The sequence below is a fragment of the Balearica regulorum genome, chromosome 5, assembly GCF_011004875.1.
Source record: "Balearica regulorum gibbericeps isolate bBalReg1 chromosome 5, bBalReg1.pri, whole genome shotgun sequence".
Taxonomy (NCBI): Eukaryota; Metazoa; Chordata; class Aves; order Gruiformes; family Gruidae; genus Balearica; species Balearica regulorum.
The window spans coordinates 8,458,473-8,475,662 of record NC_046188.1 but is presented as its reverse complement, the minus strand read 5'-3'; the positions used below and the strand labels follow the sequence as shown (position 1 = coordinate 8,475,662).

Below are 17,190 nucleotides of genomic sequence, written 5' to 3'. Positions count from 1 at the left end.
TTGATAGCTTTTGCCATGCCTGTGTTGAACTGAGAACTGCTTCTTTTGGAGGCATCTCAGAACAAGATCTACAATACTGCTGCACAATGCTCCAAATACCATGGAACAACAGCAGATGCATCTTCAATTGGAGGAAAAACCCCATAAAATAGCAATTCACATTAAAAGTGGATCTGGCTTTTTATCGCCTATGCTTTAATTAAAATTACTTTGTAGTATTCTTCTAGGAAATGGCAAATTCCTTTACATTTTTTCTGTTAAAATCTGTGAAGTTCTTTAGTCTGGATTCAGCAAAGTGCTAAATATGTTTTCTACAATAATATCACACATATAATGCTTTACCTTGCAATCATCTAATGTGTTCTGTGCAGAGATCAGACTTGCTGGGGTTTGTAAAGATCTCAGTCGGTCACTCTGAGCTTCCAGCCAATTGTGTAGAGTCTGTGCTTTATTCTCATTTTCAGTTATATCCTCCAAAATGTGTTCCAGGTCTTGTATCTGAAAGTTACAGAACTATTTTAACTTACTTAAACCTAGAAGTGGGCAGAAACAGGGCTCCCCCTTCCACAAGAAAACTTGAGATTACAATATTTACATTGAAAATACTATTTAGAGAAAATATTTTGAAAGGAAAAGATAAAAAGTTTTACTGGCTCTTTAGGATCTGACCTTTTCCCTGGGAAGGAAACAAGGCAGTATGGATTCTAGAGCTGGCAGCCTGCGGACCTGACAAGTTGGAGGACCCCGGGCTACATGGACACATTCATATGGAGTCTGAAAACCTCATTCTCCCTAAAACCCACCAACAAAGTTACTAATAAGCAAGGGACCTCAAGTCTCCTATCTTCAGTCTTGGCCCCGAGGATCCATTAAATCCCAGAATGTAGTTTCTTGAAAATGGTTAGAGAAAAGAAGAGAATTATTTTCCTCCCCAAAATTGAAATTTCATCATGGAAATTTTCAGTTGTGCAGGAACTGAATTTTCCACTTGAAAATGTTTCTGGAAGCCTGAATCAGAAAAATTTGGGAATTTTCTGTTTGGTCAGCAGTCTTTGTATGTGCATTCAAGGAGGACAGCTTCTCCCAAAGCCCTGTAAGTTTGGGAGAGAAAAAGAGAAGCCTCAAGTTTGCATTTTGGGATGCTAACCCTCCCCTGGTCTTTTCCGTGTCGCATGAGTCACACTAGCTTTTCTGGGCACTGGAGCACACAAGCACCAGCGTCTAAGTCTGGATGCACAGATTATTTCTAGCCTCACTAAAGTAACTCTGAGGAAATGCCTGAAACAGATTTTGTACAGAGCAACACAGAAGATGTGCTGGTACCACAGATCCCTGCAGTTCCTTTTCCAGCAGGGTTGTATGTCCCCATCTGAACAGGGCTGTCAACACTACTTACTTAATAATTACGTTTTTGGCAAATGAAACTGCTACAACAGGAAAACGGGTGGTAGTTTAATATATCCCCATTTCTCATTCCCATCATATGGCATATGGAGAGGTTGCTTGTATTTTTGGTGGTGTGTTTCTTGAGCAGGGCCTGGCTGTTTGTACCAAGCAGTGTAGCACCTCTCCTTCCCACAAACCATCCACTGTTTTCTCCCATTAAGTTTTACACGCCTCAACTTTCACAACACCCCAAAGCTTCAACAGATTTCACTAACAGGTTCCCCTGCAGACTCTACCCTGAATTCTTCCTCCTTCATAGTTTTCTCAATATAGGTCGTCTTTGTTGACATGTCACCGACTACATTTTCTTCATATAAGGAATCTTATTTTTTCCACCTAATACAGTCAAATAGGGTAAATCCCAGGCTGTCACAAAGAACAGATTTTGTCTATTTTCCCTCCCTGCAAGCTACAGGAGAGTTTACCCTCCCAGACCTTGCTGAGGTTTGGATGCCTGCCCATCACCTGGTAGCTGATGTGCTATGAGACCACTCCACAGGCTGCCCATGAGACAGCAGCATGGACAGACAGCTGAGAGCACAGGGAGTCTCACTGTGTTCAATAGTGTTTTCAGAGTCAGGGAGAAAGGCCATTGCAAAATACAGAGCACTGGCACAAGCAAGGTCAGTGAGAGAAAGAAATGAGAACTCAATCAAACCTTTCTGTTCAGAGATGCCTGCAGCCTGTGCCACCGGAGGTTCATCTCTCCAAGACACTCAGCAAATTCTGTCCTTTCATAGCGCTTGCTTTCCACATCGCAAGTGCTCATCTGCAAGAGTGACTGGTTAACAAAATCCACCATCCACTGTTTAAAGTTCATTTCCATCATATATTCCTGGAGGGGAAAACAAAACAAAACAAAGTAAAACAATTAGTTTGGCAGTTTTAGTCTGATCAGTTCCAATGATGCTTCAAGGCATAGTTATGGGACATTCATGGCTTATTCCTAACCATGGCCTAAACTATTTTTCTGAAAGAGACCTGGCTGTAGGAATACTTCTCAATTTTTACCATTCTATATTTGTGTAGCTATATCCATCTGCTGAAACTTTCGCAGAATATCATTACATGGGTAGCTCAAGGTAAGAACAGACTAGTGCTGGAATAAAACCTAGGGGTACCAGACCCAGTACTTTATCCATTCAACAATGCCATCACAGTCCCATGGGCTCAGATTAGGCTAAAACCGAGGCCTTCGCGCACTCCCGCGACTCACAGACAAGTGCAGAAAAGAGCTTGTGCTCCTTTATCAAAATATCTGCTATCAGAACAGAATACCAGAATATCTGGGAGGAAAAAGTGTCCTCCAGCACCAGCATCCTTGCCCACAGAGACGACTGAGAAGCTACACTCAACAAAAGAACAACATGAGGGAATGTCCCACACAACATCCTGTCTGTAAGTTGGAGAGACATGGATTTCATGGATGGACCACTCAGTGGATAAGGAATTGGCTGGATGGTCGCACTCAAAGAGCTGTCAATGACAGCAGTCAATGTCTCAATGTCCAAGTGGAGACCAGTGACGAGTGGCGCTCCTCAGGGGTCGGTATTGGGACCAGCGCAGTTTAACATCTTTGTTGGCAACATGGACAGTGGGATCAAGTGCATCCTCAGTTTGCTGACAACACCAAGCTATGTGGTTTAACAAGGCCACAAGGTCCTGCACGTGGGTCGGGGCAATCCCAAGCGCAACTACAGGCTGGGCGGAGAATGGATGGAGAGCAGCCCTAAGGAGAAGGACTTGTGGGTGTTGGTGGACGAGAAGCTCAACATGAGCCAGAAATGTGTGCTTGCAGTCCAGAAAGCCAACCACATCCTGGGCTGCATCAAAAGAAGTGTGACCAGCAGGTCGAGGGAGGGGATTCTGCCCCTCTACTCTGCTCTCTTGAGACCCCACCTGCAGTACTGCATCCAGCTCTGGGGCCCCCAACATAAGAAGGACATAGACCTGTTGGAGTGAGTCCAGAGGAGGCCACAAAGATGATGAGAGGGCTGGAGCACCTCTCCTATGAAGACAGGCTGAGAGAGTTGGGCTTGTTCAGCCTGGAGAATACAAGGCTCTGGGGAGACCTAAGAGCAGCCTTCCAGTACCTAAAGGGGCCTACAAGAAAGCTGGAGAGGGACTGTTTACAAGGGCATGGAGTGATAGGACAAGGGCGAATGGCTTTAAGCTGAAGGAGGGGAGATTTAGATTAGATATTAGGAAGAAATGCTTTACTGTGAGGGTGGTGAGGCACTAGAACAGCTTATCCAGAGAAGCTGTGGCTGCCCCATCCCTGGAAGTGTTCAAGGCCAGGTTGGATAGGGCTTTGGGCAATGTGGTCTAGTGGAAGGTGTTCCTGCCCACGGCAGCGGGGGTTGGAACTAGATGATCTCTGTGGTCCTTTCCAACCCAAACCAGTCTATGAATGTCTTTTTATTTCAGAAGATCTTAGGAGAAGAGGAGAGGAAAGGGCTCCTCATTGTATCTAGCAGTACCCAGAAAAAAGCCACCAGGGAATACCACAGTAGAGGTACTGAAGCCATAGCTGCTTCCCTGTAGGAAATCATGACGCTCATACCCCAGCTTTCCTCTCAGCATACACATCCCCACATTGCTGACAAGTGGAGAAGGCACGTGTACAAACTGATCTCTAAATATCCAAAGGGTTAAAAACAGCACCTCACCTTCCAACTTCCAAATCCAACTGATATAGACCAAAGTGTTATATATTTGCTATACTAAGGCACTAAGAGCAAAATATGGCCCTGTAGAGATTCGTGCCCTAAGGTTGGGCTCCCTGGCATCTATGGACGTACAAGCATGGCTTCAATCCTTCCTGTGGCCAGGGCCACAGCCTCTGCCATTGGTGCTTTAGCATCTGAACAGAGCCAAAAGTCTGTTGCAGCCTCTCTCAGCGGGGATGTTCATCTTGTCCCTCTTTCCTAGCAGGTTATCTCTTCTGATGAACATAATATTCAAAACCCCTGTTCTCTAGTTAAATGGATCCTGGCTATGGAACTCCATTATGAGGTATTCCTAGTTGAAAAGGCAGACTAAAACATAGCACAAACACAAAGTCAATCTTCCTAAGGAAGCAAAGCTTTCCTGCTCAACACATTTTATAACCTAAATGTAAGAGAGAGAGAACAAGTGAGACAGATGGGACAGCATGACGAAAAGGAGATTAAAGCACAGCAGGCAGTAGCTGTATTGCAGGCAAGCAGTGTGTTGTGTGGTATGGAAGCAAAAGGTTTTTATAAAGGAAGATGTTACGGCACCTTTGAGACTGTTTGAGGAACCCTCCCAAGAGCAAGGGAAAGGATATGACAGTGCCTGTAGGCTTTTTCCAGCAGCCAAACACCTTGCAGAAGGCCTGGACTTACAGCTTCCCATTTACCTTGTACTTCTGAAGGAGGCTTCTGACTTGGGCAGCACTACATTGTGAATTTATTGGCTCCTCATGTCCTTGCTGTTGTTCCACATAGTCCAGCCAGGTCATTAGTTCAGCAATAGCTTCCCGCGATGAAAGTTTTTCCATCTGAAGCTGAGAGTAAAACATATAATGAATCCTCTACAGTCTGCTTGTTAGAAATATCAAGGAAGATGACATCTGTATTTTTAGAAAGGCTCAGGCACTGTAATTGCAATTATCAGGGTACGAACTTGAAAGTAAGCCCTGAGCTCCAAGAGGGGTATATGACTTAAATTAAGAAAAGTTTGAGAATTCAGAAATTTGAAATAAAATTCTTTCTAATTGTAACAGACTTTCATATGAAATTGTAAAGATGATAGACATGTGGAAAACAGCCCAGGAAGAACACTGCAATAATTAAACTGCAGTACAATATTGGGGATGTACTGAAAGCAAGACAGACAGCTAATTAGGAAAGAGGTGCTTTGGGAGCCTTATGGAGCAGCCAACTGAATCCCAGCAGCAACATTTTAAAGTAATTATTTAGCTCAAAGTGAGAGATGGTAGCAGAGTTTCTCCTCACCTGGTGAAGCTTTTCTTGGATGGCTGGGAGCTGTATCATCAGTTCTCCCCATTTTTGCTCAAACTTTGCCAAAGATGACCTAAGTGCTGCAGTATCAGCTTGTTTCACATGAAAGAGCTGGTTGGCAGTGCTCACCACAGATGACTTCAGGGAAGATTTTTCATCAACTTCCTTAGAGAATGTCTGAGGTGCATGGGAGAAATTTAAGAGAGGGTAAATATATATCTATTTAAATAAAGACTATAAACTAGGTTTTCAGTCACAGGATGAACTGCCTCAACAAACAGATTTTAGTAAGTTTGTAAAGTTCAGAAAACCTAACCTCAACATGTTCTGGCAGCAGGTAAGGCATTTTTCTGCCCAGCTTGATACAGTGCTGAATACCATCTTTTGCTTCACAGGGACTGGGAATATCCCCATCCCCACTTCACACAGCGCTCCAGGGAGCAACCCCAGTCCTTGAGTCTCTGGCCAGCTCACACCTACTGGTCCAACCTTCATGATGCTTTGCCTTCCCACTGTGCAAGACTCCCTCCATCAGGCTTCACACTGGGGCTGAACCTCCTGGCTAGTCATACAAGGGGAGTACAGCACAGGGGGGCAGGCAAAGACATGAAATGCAATTCAGCATGTTTCTGACTTTGCTTCACCATCTTCACAGCCCCGCTGTCTTCACTCCTGCTCCCTGAGCCCACACTCCAGATTCAGTTGGTAAGTGGCCCATCAGCTTGGCTGAACTGCTGTATCTGGTATTCGGCATCAGAAGCAAGACAGAAACCATGCTATTGTGCTGTAGGTGCACAAGAGATCCTGGCTGGGCTGTGATGTGTTGCAGTTGGGAGCTCATTACAAGAGGTTTCCGTTCTGATTTACGCATTCTGGCTGGCCTCGCAATCTGAAGGAAGGTCTTTGGTAGTCTCCCATCCTCAAGGCTCCCCACACAGGCAATGAGGTGGCTTTGAGGCACAAAGCCATTCAGTGCTATAGTAGGTGGGCAGCTTCTGGGTCATGGCAAATACAAAAACCACTATAAAGGGTCATTTTCCCTGGAAGTCATGAGGTCTTATCTAAACCTGGCAGGACAACTGACTTACAAACAAGCTGTTGATGTTATCCCTGATGGTGGGAAGATCTTGTGACACGTTGAGAGACTGCTCCTTCCAAAAATTCATTCTCTGCTGAGCAGAATCCAGCCATTTCATTAATTCCTCCGAGTCTCTGTTGTAGCTATAAGGAGAAAACACAACACACAAACTTACATCTCCTAGCTGAGTCTCAGATACATTTCTCATCCTCCAAGTTGTCTTCCTCTCTGTGAGGAGGCACATCCTATTCTGGCATCTATCCTGCTACGCAACCCTGCAGAACCATGCACAGCATGGATCAATGTGCAACACAGCTGGAGGTACACACGAGACTGTTCCTATCAGCTCTTTTCAGCTGGTCTGCTCTCCCTGAAAACATCCTATTTCTGTATCCACCCAGCAGTTGCCAAGACAAGCTCGTACAGGTGAAAAGAGCTTTGCTGGAGGTCAAAACCACCAGAGGAGATTGTGCAGGCTCCAAGATATAGTGCAGAATACACAGCTGGCAAGCTCTGTCCATACTATGGGTCCAGCCAGCCTGAGCTCAGAGCACACAGACCAGGGGCAGGGAAAGCTGAGCTTGGTACGTCGGCTGATAGACTGGGCTGTAGCGCCCCAAACTGTCTCCACCTGAGTGCCAGGACTGCACTGACAGTTGGCTTGGGCCATGTGAAAGCACTGAGCATGCTTAAGTCTTCCTCCTTTGGAGAGCTTCAAAACACGAGTTGAGGCAGCATGCCAGCCAGGTCTTGAATGTGTGTAAGGTGGGCAGTGTACATGCAGACAGGCGCATTATGCCTCTGCATGGGAATCAAGGCTAGCTTGCATTCGTAGCAGGCCAAAATGCTTAGGGCAGCATAATCAGAGCTTCTGTTAACACTTCCAATGTACAAACTGCAGCACGATGCAGCTAACTCTCACCTAGATGCACTGACTTTGCAATAGCAGCAATCAAAATATTGCTCCTACAAAAATAAGCAGGAAGTGAAGCACTTGTCTACACAGTGAGAGATCAGCTGTGTAATAAAGGGCCACTTTTCTGATCACCACTGCTCTTTTTTTTTCCTTTTTTCTCATTTTTAATTTAAAGGAGCTATGTTATTTATTAATTCACTGTCATATTTCAGAAAATACATCTATAGAAGGTCAGACAATTTCTAGCTGATATCTCTAATTGCTTTCAGAGTTATACCCACCTGACCAAGAGTTTGAGTAATGTCTGAAGTCGGTGTAGTTCATGTCCAACTTTTTTGGTTAAAGACAACCACTGCTCTTCCAGCTTCCCAATCTGACTTCTTATTTCTAGGCAGTTCACAGCAGTCAGTAATTTCTTCCCTTCTTTCACCATCTGGTACAGCCTGGCATGCTTTTCATCAACACTGGTTTTGATTTGCTATCAGAATATGGGAAGTTTGCAAAACAATAATATTTTAAAAACTGAAAACACAGCTAGAAAAACACATCATTTGTTCTAACTTCTTAATCTCACATTTCCTCTGTCATATATTTTATTTTCCAAATGGAAGGAATCTATATTTCTGTTACATGCAAAAGGGACACAGGTTTTGTATTTTTTTTGTCTCCTCTGGATAGATCAAGACAGATCTCAATATCATTTCATACATTATCAGAATGTGTTATGATTTGATGGGCTTTTTTGACACATGTAAACCTCAAGCAATGGACAAACACTTTCAGGTCTGGCTGCATTGTCCAAACATATGACTGTCCTCAGCAGAAAGTTATTGACCTCCTGTTCTGAGAGGGCCTTCTGGCTCTATCGTATTTAAAAAAAAATGTTACCGGTGTTTTGAAGGAAGCTGTTGGGATAATTGTTGAATAATGGTGGCAGGGAGGAATGAAGAGTGAACAGTGAAGAGATTATGTAAAAGAGGTCTGGTTTGCTTAGACAGCTGAATAAAAACAAAGCATCATTTTATCATTGCTACACTTCATTGGAAGGTCAAAATAACAAAAGGGAAAAAAAGAAAAAAAAAACCCCAGGAAGTAGATCAGTCCCAGGGAGAAGGCAGAATGGATTTTGTGATGTGCAAGTGTCTTACTCCTCTCTAGGCCGAAGGGACTTGTACAATATTTATTATTAATAGGGATATTTCTCTGACAGGAATTAAGACCCAGAGAATTTTACTCTGCTCTGTCCTTGAAACTGTGAAGCTCCAGTGCAGGGACTCACCCCAAAAGCATCCTCTAAAGCCTTACTACTTTGTTTCTGGTGTCTTTAAAGACAAATAAAGACTTAAGAGCGAAGAACTAGTTAAGAACTTAAAAAACCAAAGGAAATCAGGCAACTTCACAATCAATGGCTATGCAAATATTGCATGTCTCCTGTCTCAGTGTGACAGGCATCAAGAGCACCAGAGGGCCACTGCGATTGTAAAGATCTACTGTTAATTTATTTCAAAAGCTTTACTGTAGCTCAGAATTTTCTGGGAATGTCCAATGATCTCTTTCATGCAGCCAACTAGATAAAATCACAGTAGTCCTTTTTGCCTTTATAGTCTATGGATCTAAACATCAAACTGGACTCAGTGTATACCACAGACTCATTAATTCAAAAACTTCTAATAGAGTGGGTCCTCTGAAGACCAAGAAAGGCCAAACCTGTGAGGAATGCAGAGCACTCTCTGATGATACATCATTAAGTTTATCGAACACTATTTCTTCTTAATGTTATTAAACAACCATAAAGGCTGCTTTCATATCCTTATATTCAAATGTGTTTAAAACAGATAAAATGTTTCCAACTGGACTTGATGTTCTAAATAAAGGTGTAGCTCTGACATCAGAGATGCAGCTGGGAACAAACCAGGAGCCTATCTGCCATTCTATACAAAAGGAATTTTAGTCTCTTTAGTCAGACAGGAATCAAGACACCTCATTTTGGATTCTCAGGATTTTAAAAGGAGCTGGTAAATCTGTCAACCTTCTATTGCAAGCTGGGGTTCAGATATTTGAAGGCACTGGATTGACTCTCCTCTTCCACGGGTTTTACATCATGGTATGAAAATCGTTCCTGAATTACAGAGAAGTGGCTCTGCGTTCATCCCAAAGCTCCCTGCTGTCCTTGGGATCCATGTAGCCTGCACACGATCTTCTGCCAAATATTGGCATTCAAAGACAAAGTCCTACAGTCATAAAGGAACTTACAGCCCCTGAAATTAGCAGCCCTATCTGCTACTTTTAAAAGTAAGTTATCAGTTTGCATCCACACAGAGACAAGGACACAAAGGAAACAGTGCCCTGCAAACCATCTTCTCATATTCTAACTAATCTTTTTGCCAACCTTACAGATCTACAAAGAACACCAGTCAGAGACACAGACACATAAATACCTGTAGAAGTGCAATCCTTTCCATTAATCTTTCTTCTGTTTCTTCAACCAAATTCACAGAAGGCAGCGTAGAGGAAAGTGCCTCTAACTCCTTATTGATAACTAGGCATTCATCATCAAATTCCATCCATTCCTAAAAAACACATTGTGTCATTAACATAGCACACATCAGACTGAAGCCTTAATGCTTATTCTAGCATCAGCAGTTCTTGCTTTAATGAAACAAAACACAAAAATAGGTGAATAATATGGAAATATTACATATATTAAAGACATGATTCCACCACAGATGAATTAATTCTCTAATATCTTCAAAGTTTCTTACTTTAAAGTGGTATACTTAATTTTTATGTTCTCTAGGGGTGTTTTAAGATCAATTTTTAGGTTTTATTTTACAGTGGTACTGGTATTTTTGTGCCTTAAAGGGCTCTCCTGTCAGTCCAGGCACTCAAAAATTACTGCAAGAAATCATAAAGTCTCACCCATGTCAGAGTAATGGGTTGAAATGTACACTTTCCAAGGTTTTCAAGGAAAAAAGCCAGTTTACTGACACACACAGAACAAGTAATAGACTGTTGCTGTCCAATGGAGACAGGAAAGGACAACTACTAGCCAAAGAATCATTGGTGTGGAAAGGGTTTCCCTAGATGAAATTCTTCTTCCCTCCAGCTTTTACTCTGTATTTCTTTTGACTCATTACCTTTAACAGGCTCTCTAAGTGTATACCATACTGGCAGGCCTTCTGCTCCAGCAACTTGACTTCATTCACCAGCTCTCTCCAGAATTCCTCTCTCTTTTGTAGGATGGAGGGAGTCACTTTCTTGGAAAATACTTGCATGAAAGCCATGTGGGTCATGAGGTTGTGGAAAAAGTCCTGAAAAAAACAAGTTAAAGCTTGCTCTTTAAGAGAGATCATACATGCATTACATGCAATGTATACTTGCACTGCAGACACTTTATTTTCCTTTGTAAATAAATTCCTAACATACTGCTTTGATAAGGGCAATTTGCAAGTGACAAACACCATTCCTATGACTTTGGAGTAGGAGTAGTGGTTTGCAGAGCTTGGCATCCTGAAGCAATTCTTAAGGGAGTTATTCAACTGCTCTATGTGAGGCGGTTAAATCAAGGCATTGCCATGACAGAGACATCTTTGAGTGACTAGCACTGGCCAGGGCTTCTTGCCAAGCAGCAGGACAGTGAGGACGCAGGTGCATTCTCAGCCATCTCCCATCAAACATGTAGCAGCTGGGTACAGGGGACACTGGGCTGCCAAGGGGAGGACATAAACTATTCTCCCTTCGGAAGAGGAGCTGTTATGGGTAAGTTTCCTCCATCAGATCATGACGGCACAGAATCATAGAATGGTTTGGGTTGGAAGGGACCTCAAAGATAATCTAGTTCCAATACTGAAAGCCAAGGCTCAATTCCCAACTGCTAGACAGTAACTTCAGGAACCTTACTACTGACTTTTTACCAGTAATTAGAAGGACATTTCCTTGCCTATCAGTATGTTCTGAGGTAAGCCAAAGCAGTATTAGTCTGACAAAACTGAAATCTTGATCTTAATTTATCACCAAAACTGCAGTTGTAATAACAATCTCTCTTTCATATTTTAGTGGGTCCTATTTTGGTCTACTGAAAAACTTTGTTTTGTTTTCTTCATGTACTGCAGTCCCTCCCCTATGCTATGAGCTAGTTATTCTCCTCCATAACACTGGAGAGAAACCAGTCACTGAAAACAGGGCCCCTGCTATGCTGATCTGAGCAGTGCTGTGATAAGCATCTTATACCTTGTGATTTTCCAGGTGAGACTGTAGAGCTGCTTTGCTTTTCGCTAGCTGCTTTGGATCTTGTGCAATCTTCTCTCGTCCAATAGCTACCAGCTCTGCAAATCCATGAAGTAAGTCCTCGTACTGGCTCTCACTGATGGAAGGAGAGTTCAGCTCCACATACTTTGCTTTCAGAATCTCCCACATGTCATCCAAAACATCCTACAATGTAAACACAGTTTAGTGATTCATGAAAGACAGAAATGAATCCTACAAACCCACACACACATTCCCAGAATGCAAAATAACCATCAGCCTTTTGATACTGAAAATATCTTGCTTAGAAGAATCAAAACTTGCTGAGTAAGTGGAAACTGTACTGTGTTCTTACCTCTAATTTATAAGCTTCCTGGATTAAGGTGATAGGTAACTGAAATCTTTCCCCATGGCCTCTCAGTTTTGCTACTTGATTTTCAAAGCTTTGCAGCTCCAAAGCACAGGCATCAGTTTGCTGAATTAAGGACAAAATAAGTTATTAGGAAGAGTTCTGTTTCATTAAACTTTCCATTATCACTAGTAGCGCAGCCAATCCAGGGGCTGGATCTCTGCTGTGCTACTGCTGCGTACATTCACAATGAGACCCCGAGATCCAACGAGCTTATAAACTAAATAGACGAGCCTGTTCATGACACAGCTTACTGGGTTGACATGGCACAGCCATGAAGAGAATTCAGGTCTTGTGTCTCTGTCCAACATTCAATATGCATTTCAGTTTACTAATTCAAAAGTAGCCAAAGGAATCATGCACTCAGAAAATAACATTTTTTCTTACGAATTAGAAAGACTCAGTCAGGGATGGATTGAGACAGGTTCCTTCTGAAGGAAGGGAAGTTATGTACTTCTGGCATTCCTTTTCCAAGAGTGGTTACTTGACAGAATATGTCTAAGGCAGCAGTCCCTGCTAGGGGATTCAGCAGTTCTGAACATAGCTTGCAGCCTGGCAGAAAGTTATGCCTGTAAACAAGGTTATGAGCCTGTAACAAAAAAGTGTCAGGACACTCTCTTTGCTTCACCAACAAACAGATAGATGGCCGATGACCATTCTGGTGAGAGTATGCAGTCTATTCATTTTTCATTCTCTGCTAATTCTTATGAAGGCCAAAGAAAATAGCTTAACTGGTCAAATGCCATATGATAAGGTGCTCATAAATGCTGAACAACAAAGAAAAGCTAGTTGTGCATATAAAAAGGCATAATGTGTCAAGTGCTGTACTTTGTGTAGCTCTTTTTCTTCCCTGCCATAGTGTGGGGTGTATTTGCTCTGAGAGGTTGTGGAGAGACTGGTTCCTCCACTCCAACTACTAAAAGGACTGGAATTAAGTCTGACTACAGCTACAGATTGAGGTGTAGTAAAAAAAAAAAAAAAAAAAAAGAGTGGCAAATACTGAATTCTCTCCTTCCTCCATTCTTAAAATCTAAGTGACACTCAAACTTTAGAAAATATGAAACTTAATAGATTGCAGAAAACTGGAAAGAATAGCTAATGGTGAGAGTGTTTATTTTTTTCTCTCCTTTCCTTCAAACGAAGTTACCTGAAGCTGTTCAGAAGCACTACGTCCATGTAGTGCATTCAAGCATTGTTGCAGAGAAGCTTTCTTCTCAGTTAGCTTATCATAGAGCAGCCTGGTTTCATTCTGCAAAAGAAACAAACCTCAGAAGTATATCACATATCAGGAATATAGTAATGACCAGACAAAATTACACAGCAAACAAAACGGTTACCTCTTATGGCAAAAGCTCTTTTTTCCTCTTTAATAAAACAAAATAAAGCATGTGCATTATGGGCTTTAAGCAGTGATTGAGAGATGGAAATTCTGTAGTCTGTGTAGTGTAAGAAAGCAGATTACCCTGTCACAATGATCCTCTATGATTGTAAAAATCTGTGAAACTTACAGAGAAACAAATTCTTCTCTTCTGAAAATGAGAAAATGAGCCCATTACCAGCGACTGATGGAGCTCTGTGGCTTCTGCATAAGTAAACATTGCAAGACTAGTCTTGCTACTGTTTGGAGACAACATCCCAGTGTTCTTCAAAGGACCTGTTTTATTACTCAGCAGTAAAGAGCTAGGCTGACTTGCAGATGATGAACACACTGGAGCTCTGCTGGACAGTGGAAACTGTATTTCAAAGACCAGGCTTTTCTTTCCTTACTTCAGCCTATGTACCTGATCTGAGTATTTTCAAGCAATAGCTAGTAGATTTACCCCATCATGAGAATCTATAGAAAATTTTCTCACTATCTATCTGCTTTTCCAAAAAAGAACAAAAAACCGCAAATTTGCAAAAACTAAGGCTCCTGCTACTGTGGCACAAAATCTAAAGGAACAGTAAATACAAATGGTGAAATCAACCCCCAATACATAGCTAAAAGTAGCCAGACATGGCACCAAAAAGGAAGAAGCCTGCCTCTCCTGAGTCCACCCAGCAGCAGAAAGAATACATGAAACCCTCCTTGGCCTAATGCCTACACACAGAAACTTGCTTTAGCCTGTAGCTCAGCGTGCATGGGATCCCCGGTTACTTCCATCCTTTCTGCATACAGTTTTTCTACTGTGATCAAGACCTCTAAAGTAGTCAGCCTTGCAAACAACAAAATTGATTTGCTTCTTGAGAGGCCAAGACAAGTTTGTTTAGTACCAAAAAAAAAAAAAAAGAAAAGAAAGCCCATTATAGATTGCTCATCTGTAATCCAAATGCATTAACACTGACAAGTCTAACAGATGCTGTGAAACACGATGTGCATTTGGCACTGGAGTACCTGATAATTGCTATTATGATCCAGCCCAGCTTTCATTGAGCTGCTCCTTGAAGCAGTGGCAGCTTGAGTTTGTTCTAGCCGCGCCTGCAAGTTGTTAAAGCACTCGCTGAACACATCTGTGCTCCCACCAGCGCAGCTAATAGACTTTAGAAGATCATCCTTTTTATTACTCAGATCAGCGTGAAGTTTTTGCAGCTCGACAGAAAGAGTCTAAAGGGTTGAAAGAAAGATAACATGAGTGAAAATGGTCTCTCTCCAAGGACTCTTGCCTGTAAAAGGCAGCAGGACTCAAGTTGATAATTGTTCTTAAAAGCAACAGGCCCAAATCTGTGCAACACCAAATAGTTTGGTGGTGTTATTCCTGAATAATACCAGCAAAACAGAGAGGAAATATCAGGCCATATATATTCTGCTGCAACAGAAATCCATTGGGGTTCTCCTTCCCTGGGTGCTTTAGGACAGTTACCTCATAAAGAGCCTGCTGCACGGCTGCCTCTTCTGTGGAGAGGACTGAGGTGTTTAACATCTCCTCCATGTTATTCAAACATCGGCTGATTGCCAGAAGCAGCTCAAACAATTTTCTGTCCAAATTGGAAGAGACTTCCTCCGCCACATTATCCTGGGGAAAGGCAAGTCAGAAGTTTTCAGTACTTTCACCCAAGGCTAAGATTTATTCACTCGTACAAGGTTAGAGGCTCATTCAGCTAATAATAAAATGGAATTAATGAAATACTGAGAGACAGACTTGGATGAGACAGTTATATGCATGTAATATTCAGAGCTGTCAAGGCCAAAGCTGAGACAATGACCATTTATGTATTGGGAGTGGCTGTGGTCTTACAGGTCTCTAATCTCAGGAATGGGCACACCACCATTTGTCTTGTCAGCTCCAATACTGCAGATTTACTGAAATCATTCATAGGCTCCTCGCTTTATACAGTTTGAGGAGTTTTACCCACACTAGCTAATCTTTGGATTCAGGTAGCAGAAGTACCATGGCTGAAACTTGAAATCTTTCCTCTCAAAATCCTAATCACTATGTTATAGTTCATAGCTAATGGAATAGCTATACTACAGTGAACACCATTTCCAATAATATGATTATCAGCTATGTTTCCTGGTGCCCAAACAGTGCCTTGTGCCTAGAATCCCTGGTATTTTTTGCAATGCTAGGACATGCCCTTTTTACCTGTGCATGCACCACATTTGCTTCTTGGCTTAGGTCTCCCAGCTGGACAGTGTAATTTTTCAGTTCTTCCACAGTTGGGGTGCCTGCACTAGTGAATGTGCCTCGGGGCAGCACGTTCATCTTTGTTGTAATCTAACATTTGGAAAAAGAACATTGCAATTAGGTGAAGAGCTCAAATGAAGACAGTGCTACGAGCAACTAGATAACACTCCTCTCAAAAAGCATTAAAATGAAAGTTTTAAGGCATTAATAAAAGCACCTGGATATCAGGGTTCCCTTTTTACTGGCAAAAATTAGTTGGGTAGGCTATGCCCTGATGGAGATTGACTGAAAAAGGAGCCTCTGATTCCCAGCTTTAAGAGCTACAAGTTGCAGTTTGTGTTAAGGCAGCCCTGCTGCCCACTGCACTGTGAGGCTTGCCTGAGAAAGAGCTGACAGTCATCCTTTTACATGACTGATATTCTTCCACGTAATGCAGTAATTTCAGAGAACAAGGAATCTAGTCATTCTAATTTAAAGTGAACAAAACTGTAAGTAACAGAAATTATAGTTTTGTCCAAGCAATGAGATTCTGCAGTCTCTTCAGAATAAATACACAGCATGCTCTTGTTGCAGTCCAAACTCTGCTTTTGATATGTGAGAAAGAGAGAATACAATGGTGAATGGCAGAACAAAGTTTAAGCCAGAGATTTGTTTTGACCAAAATGTTCTCACTTGCAAGAACTGAGACTTAACCCACACCCATGAAAATCAGCTGGGAACTTGCTGGCTAACTCTTTTAGGTCTCTTGAAAGAATTAAGCAGATAATATCTGATCTGAATGTTAACTACAAGGATTCACCTATGTGATTCCACAGTATGCTTAGTAGTCACTACTTCAGAGATGTTCTTTAACTGAAAGTAAAATTAAAAGACAATCATGAAAACAGAGTGCAGTAACAATTTCCTCTGGAGAATACTTGCACAGATTTCAGTTATCTGATAAAGAGACATGATATGATGATGCAGGAATATACACTAATTGCTATCTGTACCACAATCAACTGCCTGCAGAAGGAGTGTTTTACTGAAGTTGAACAGACCTGAGGTTCCACAAGCTGGCAGAGAGGAGATTTCATCTTTGATGACAGCTCTTGTTGCAAATATTGCCATTTATTACCCGTTTGGTCCTTTGGAGCTAAGGTGGGATCAGCCTGCTTGCTCTTTGGATCAGATTCTCCATTGCTGTATTGACAAAACATTGTTAGAATGGCAAATAGTGAAGCAGAATAAGCAGAATTAGATATGTAAGACTTCTTGTATAAGATTAGTTTCTATTCCTCCTGCCCCAAAACCAGAGTGAAATCAAGTGCATGGATGATCTTTAATCCAAGCTTTGATAAATTTCTTTGGGCTTTTCCCTTCCTGTGAAACACCCTAAGGGTTGCTGGCAGCCTGCACCTCTGAAATGACAATATGGGGAGCATAGTCCTGTGGCATGTCTCGGTTCCATGCCAGAAGGTGCACAATCCCAATGCCCCCTTTTCAAAGATGCTGCCTTTAAACCT

General features: G+C 42.1%; 1 protein-coding gene across 1 annotated transcript in view; it reads right to left on the bottom strand.

The window, feature by feature from the left end:
* SYNE2 (spectrin repeat containing nuclear envelope protein 2) overlaps nucleotides 1–17,190 on the bottom strand; it is a 203,313-nt gene that overhangs the window by 58,503 nt on the left and 127,620 nt on the right. The window contains exons 72-86 of the mRNA XM_075753365.1: nucleotides 16,726–16,867; nucleotides 15,644–15,775; nucleotides 14,921–15,073; nucleotides 14,455–14,664; nucleotides 13,228–13,329; nucleotides 12,027–12,146; nucleotides 11,657–11,857; nucleotides 10,564–10,737; nucleotides 9,865–9,996; nucleotides 7,708–7,904; nucleotides 6,521–6,653; nucleotides 5,427–5,609; nucleotides 4,829–4,975; nucleotides 2,105–2,281; nucleotides 343–498 (exon numbers count right to left, since the gene is read on the bottom strand). Of these exons, the coding sequence (XP_075609480.1) occupies nucleotides 343–498; nucleotides 2,105–2,281; nucleotides 4,829–4,975; nucleotides 5,427–5,609; nucleotides 6,521–6,653; nucleotides 7,708–7,904; nucleotides 9,865–9,996; nucleotides 10,564–10,737; nucleotides 11,657–11,857; nucleotides 12,027–12,146; nucleotides 13,228–13,329; nucleotides 14,455–14,664; nucleotides 14,921–15,073; nucleotides 15,644–15,775; nucleotides 16,726–16,867 (2,359 nt within the window). The remainder of the gene's footprint in view (nucleotides 1–342; nucleotides 499–2,104; nucleotides 2,282–4,828; nucleotides 4,976–5,426; nucleotides 5,610–6,520; nucleotides 6,654–7,707; nucleotides 7,905–9,864; nucleotides 9,997–10,563; nucleotides 10,738–11,656; nucleotides 11,858–12,026; nucleotides 12,147–13,227; nucleotides 13,330–14,454; nucleotides 14,665–14,920; nucleotides 15,074–15,643; nucleotides 15,776–16,725; nucleotides 16,868–17,190) is intronic.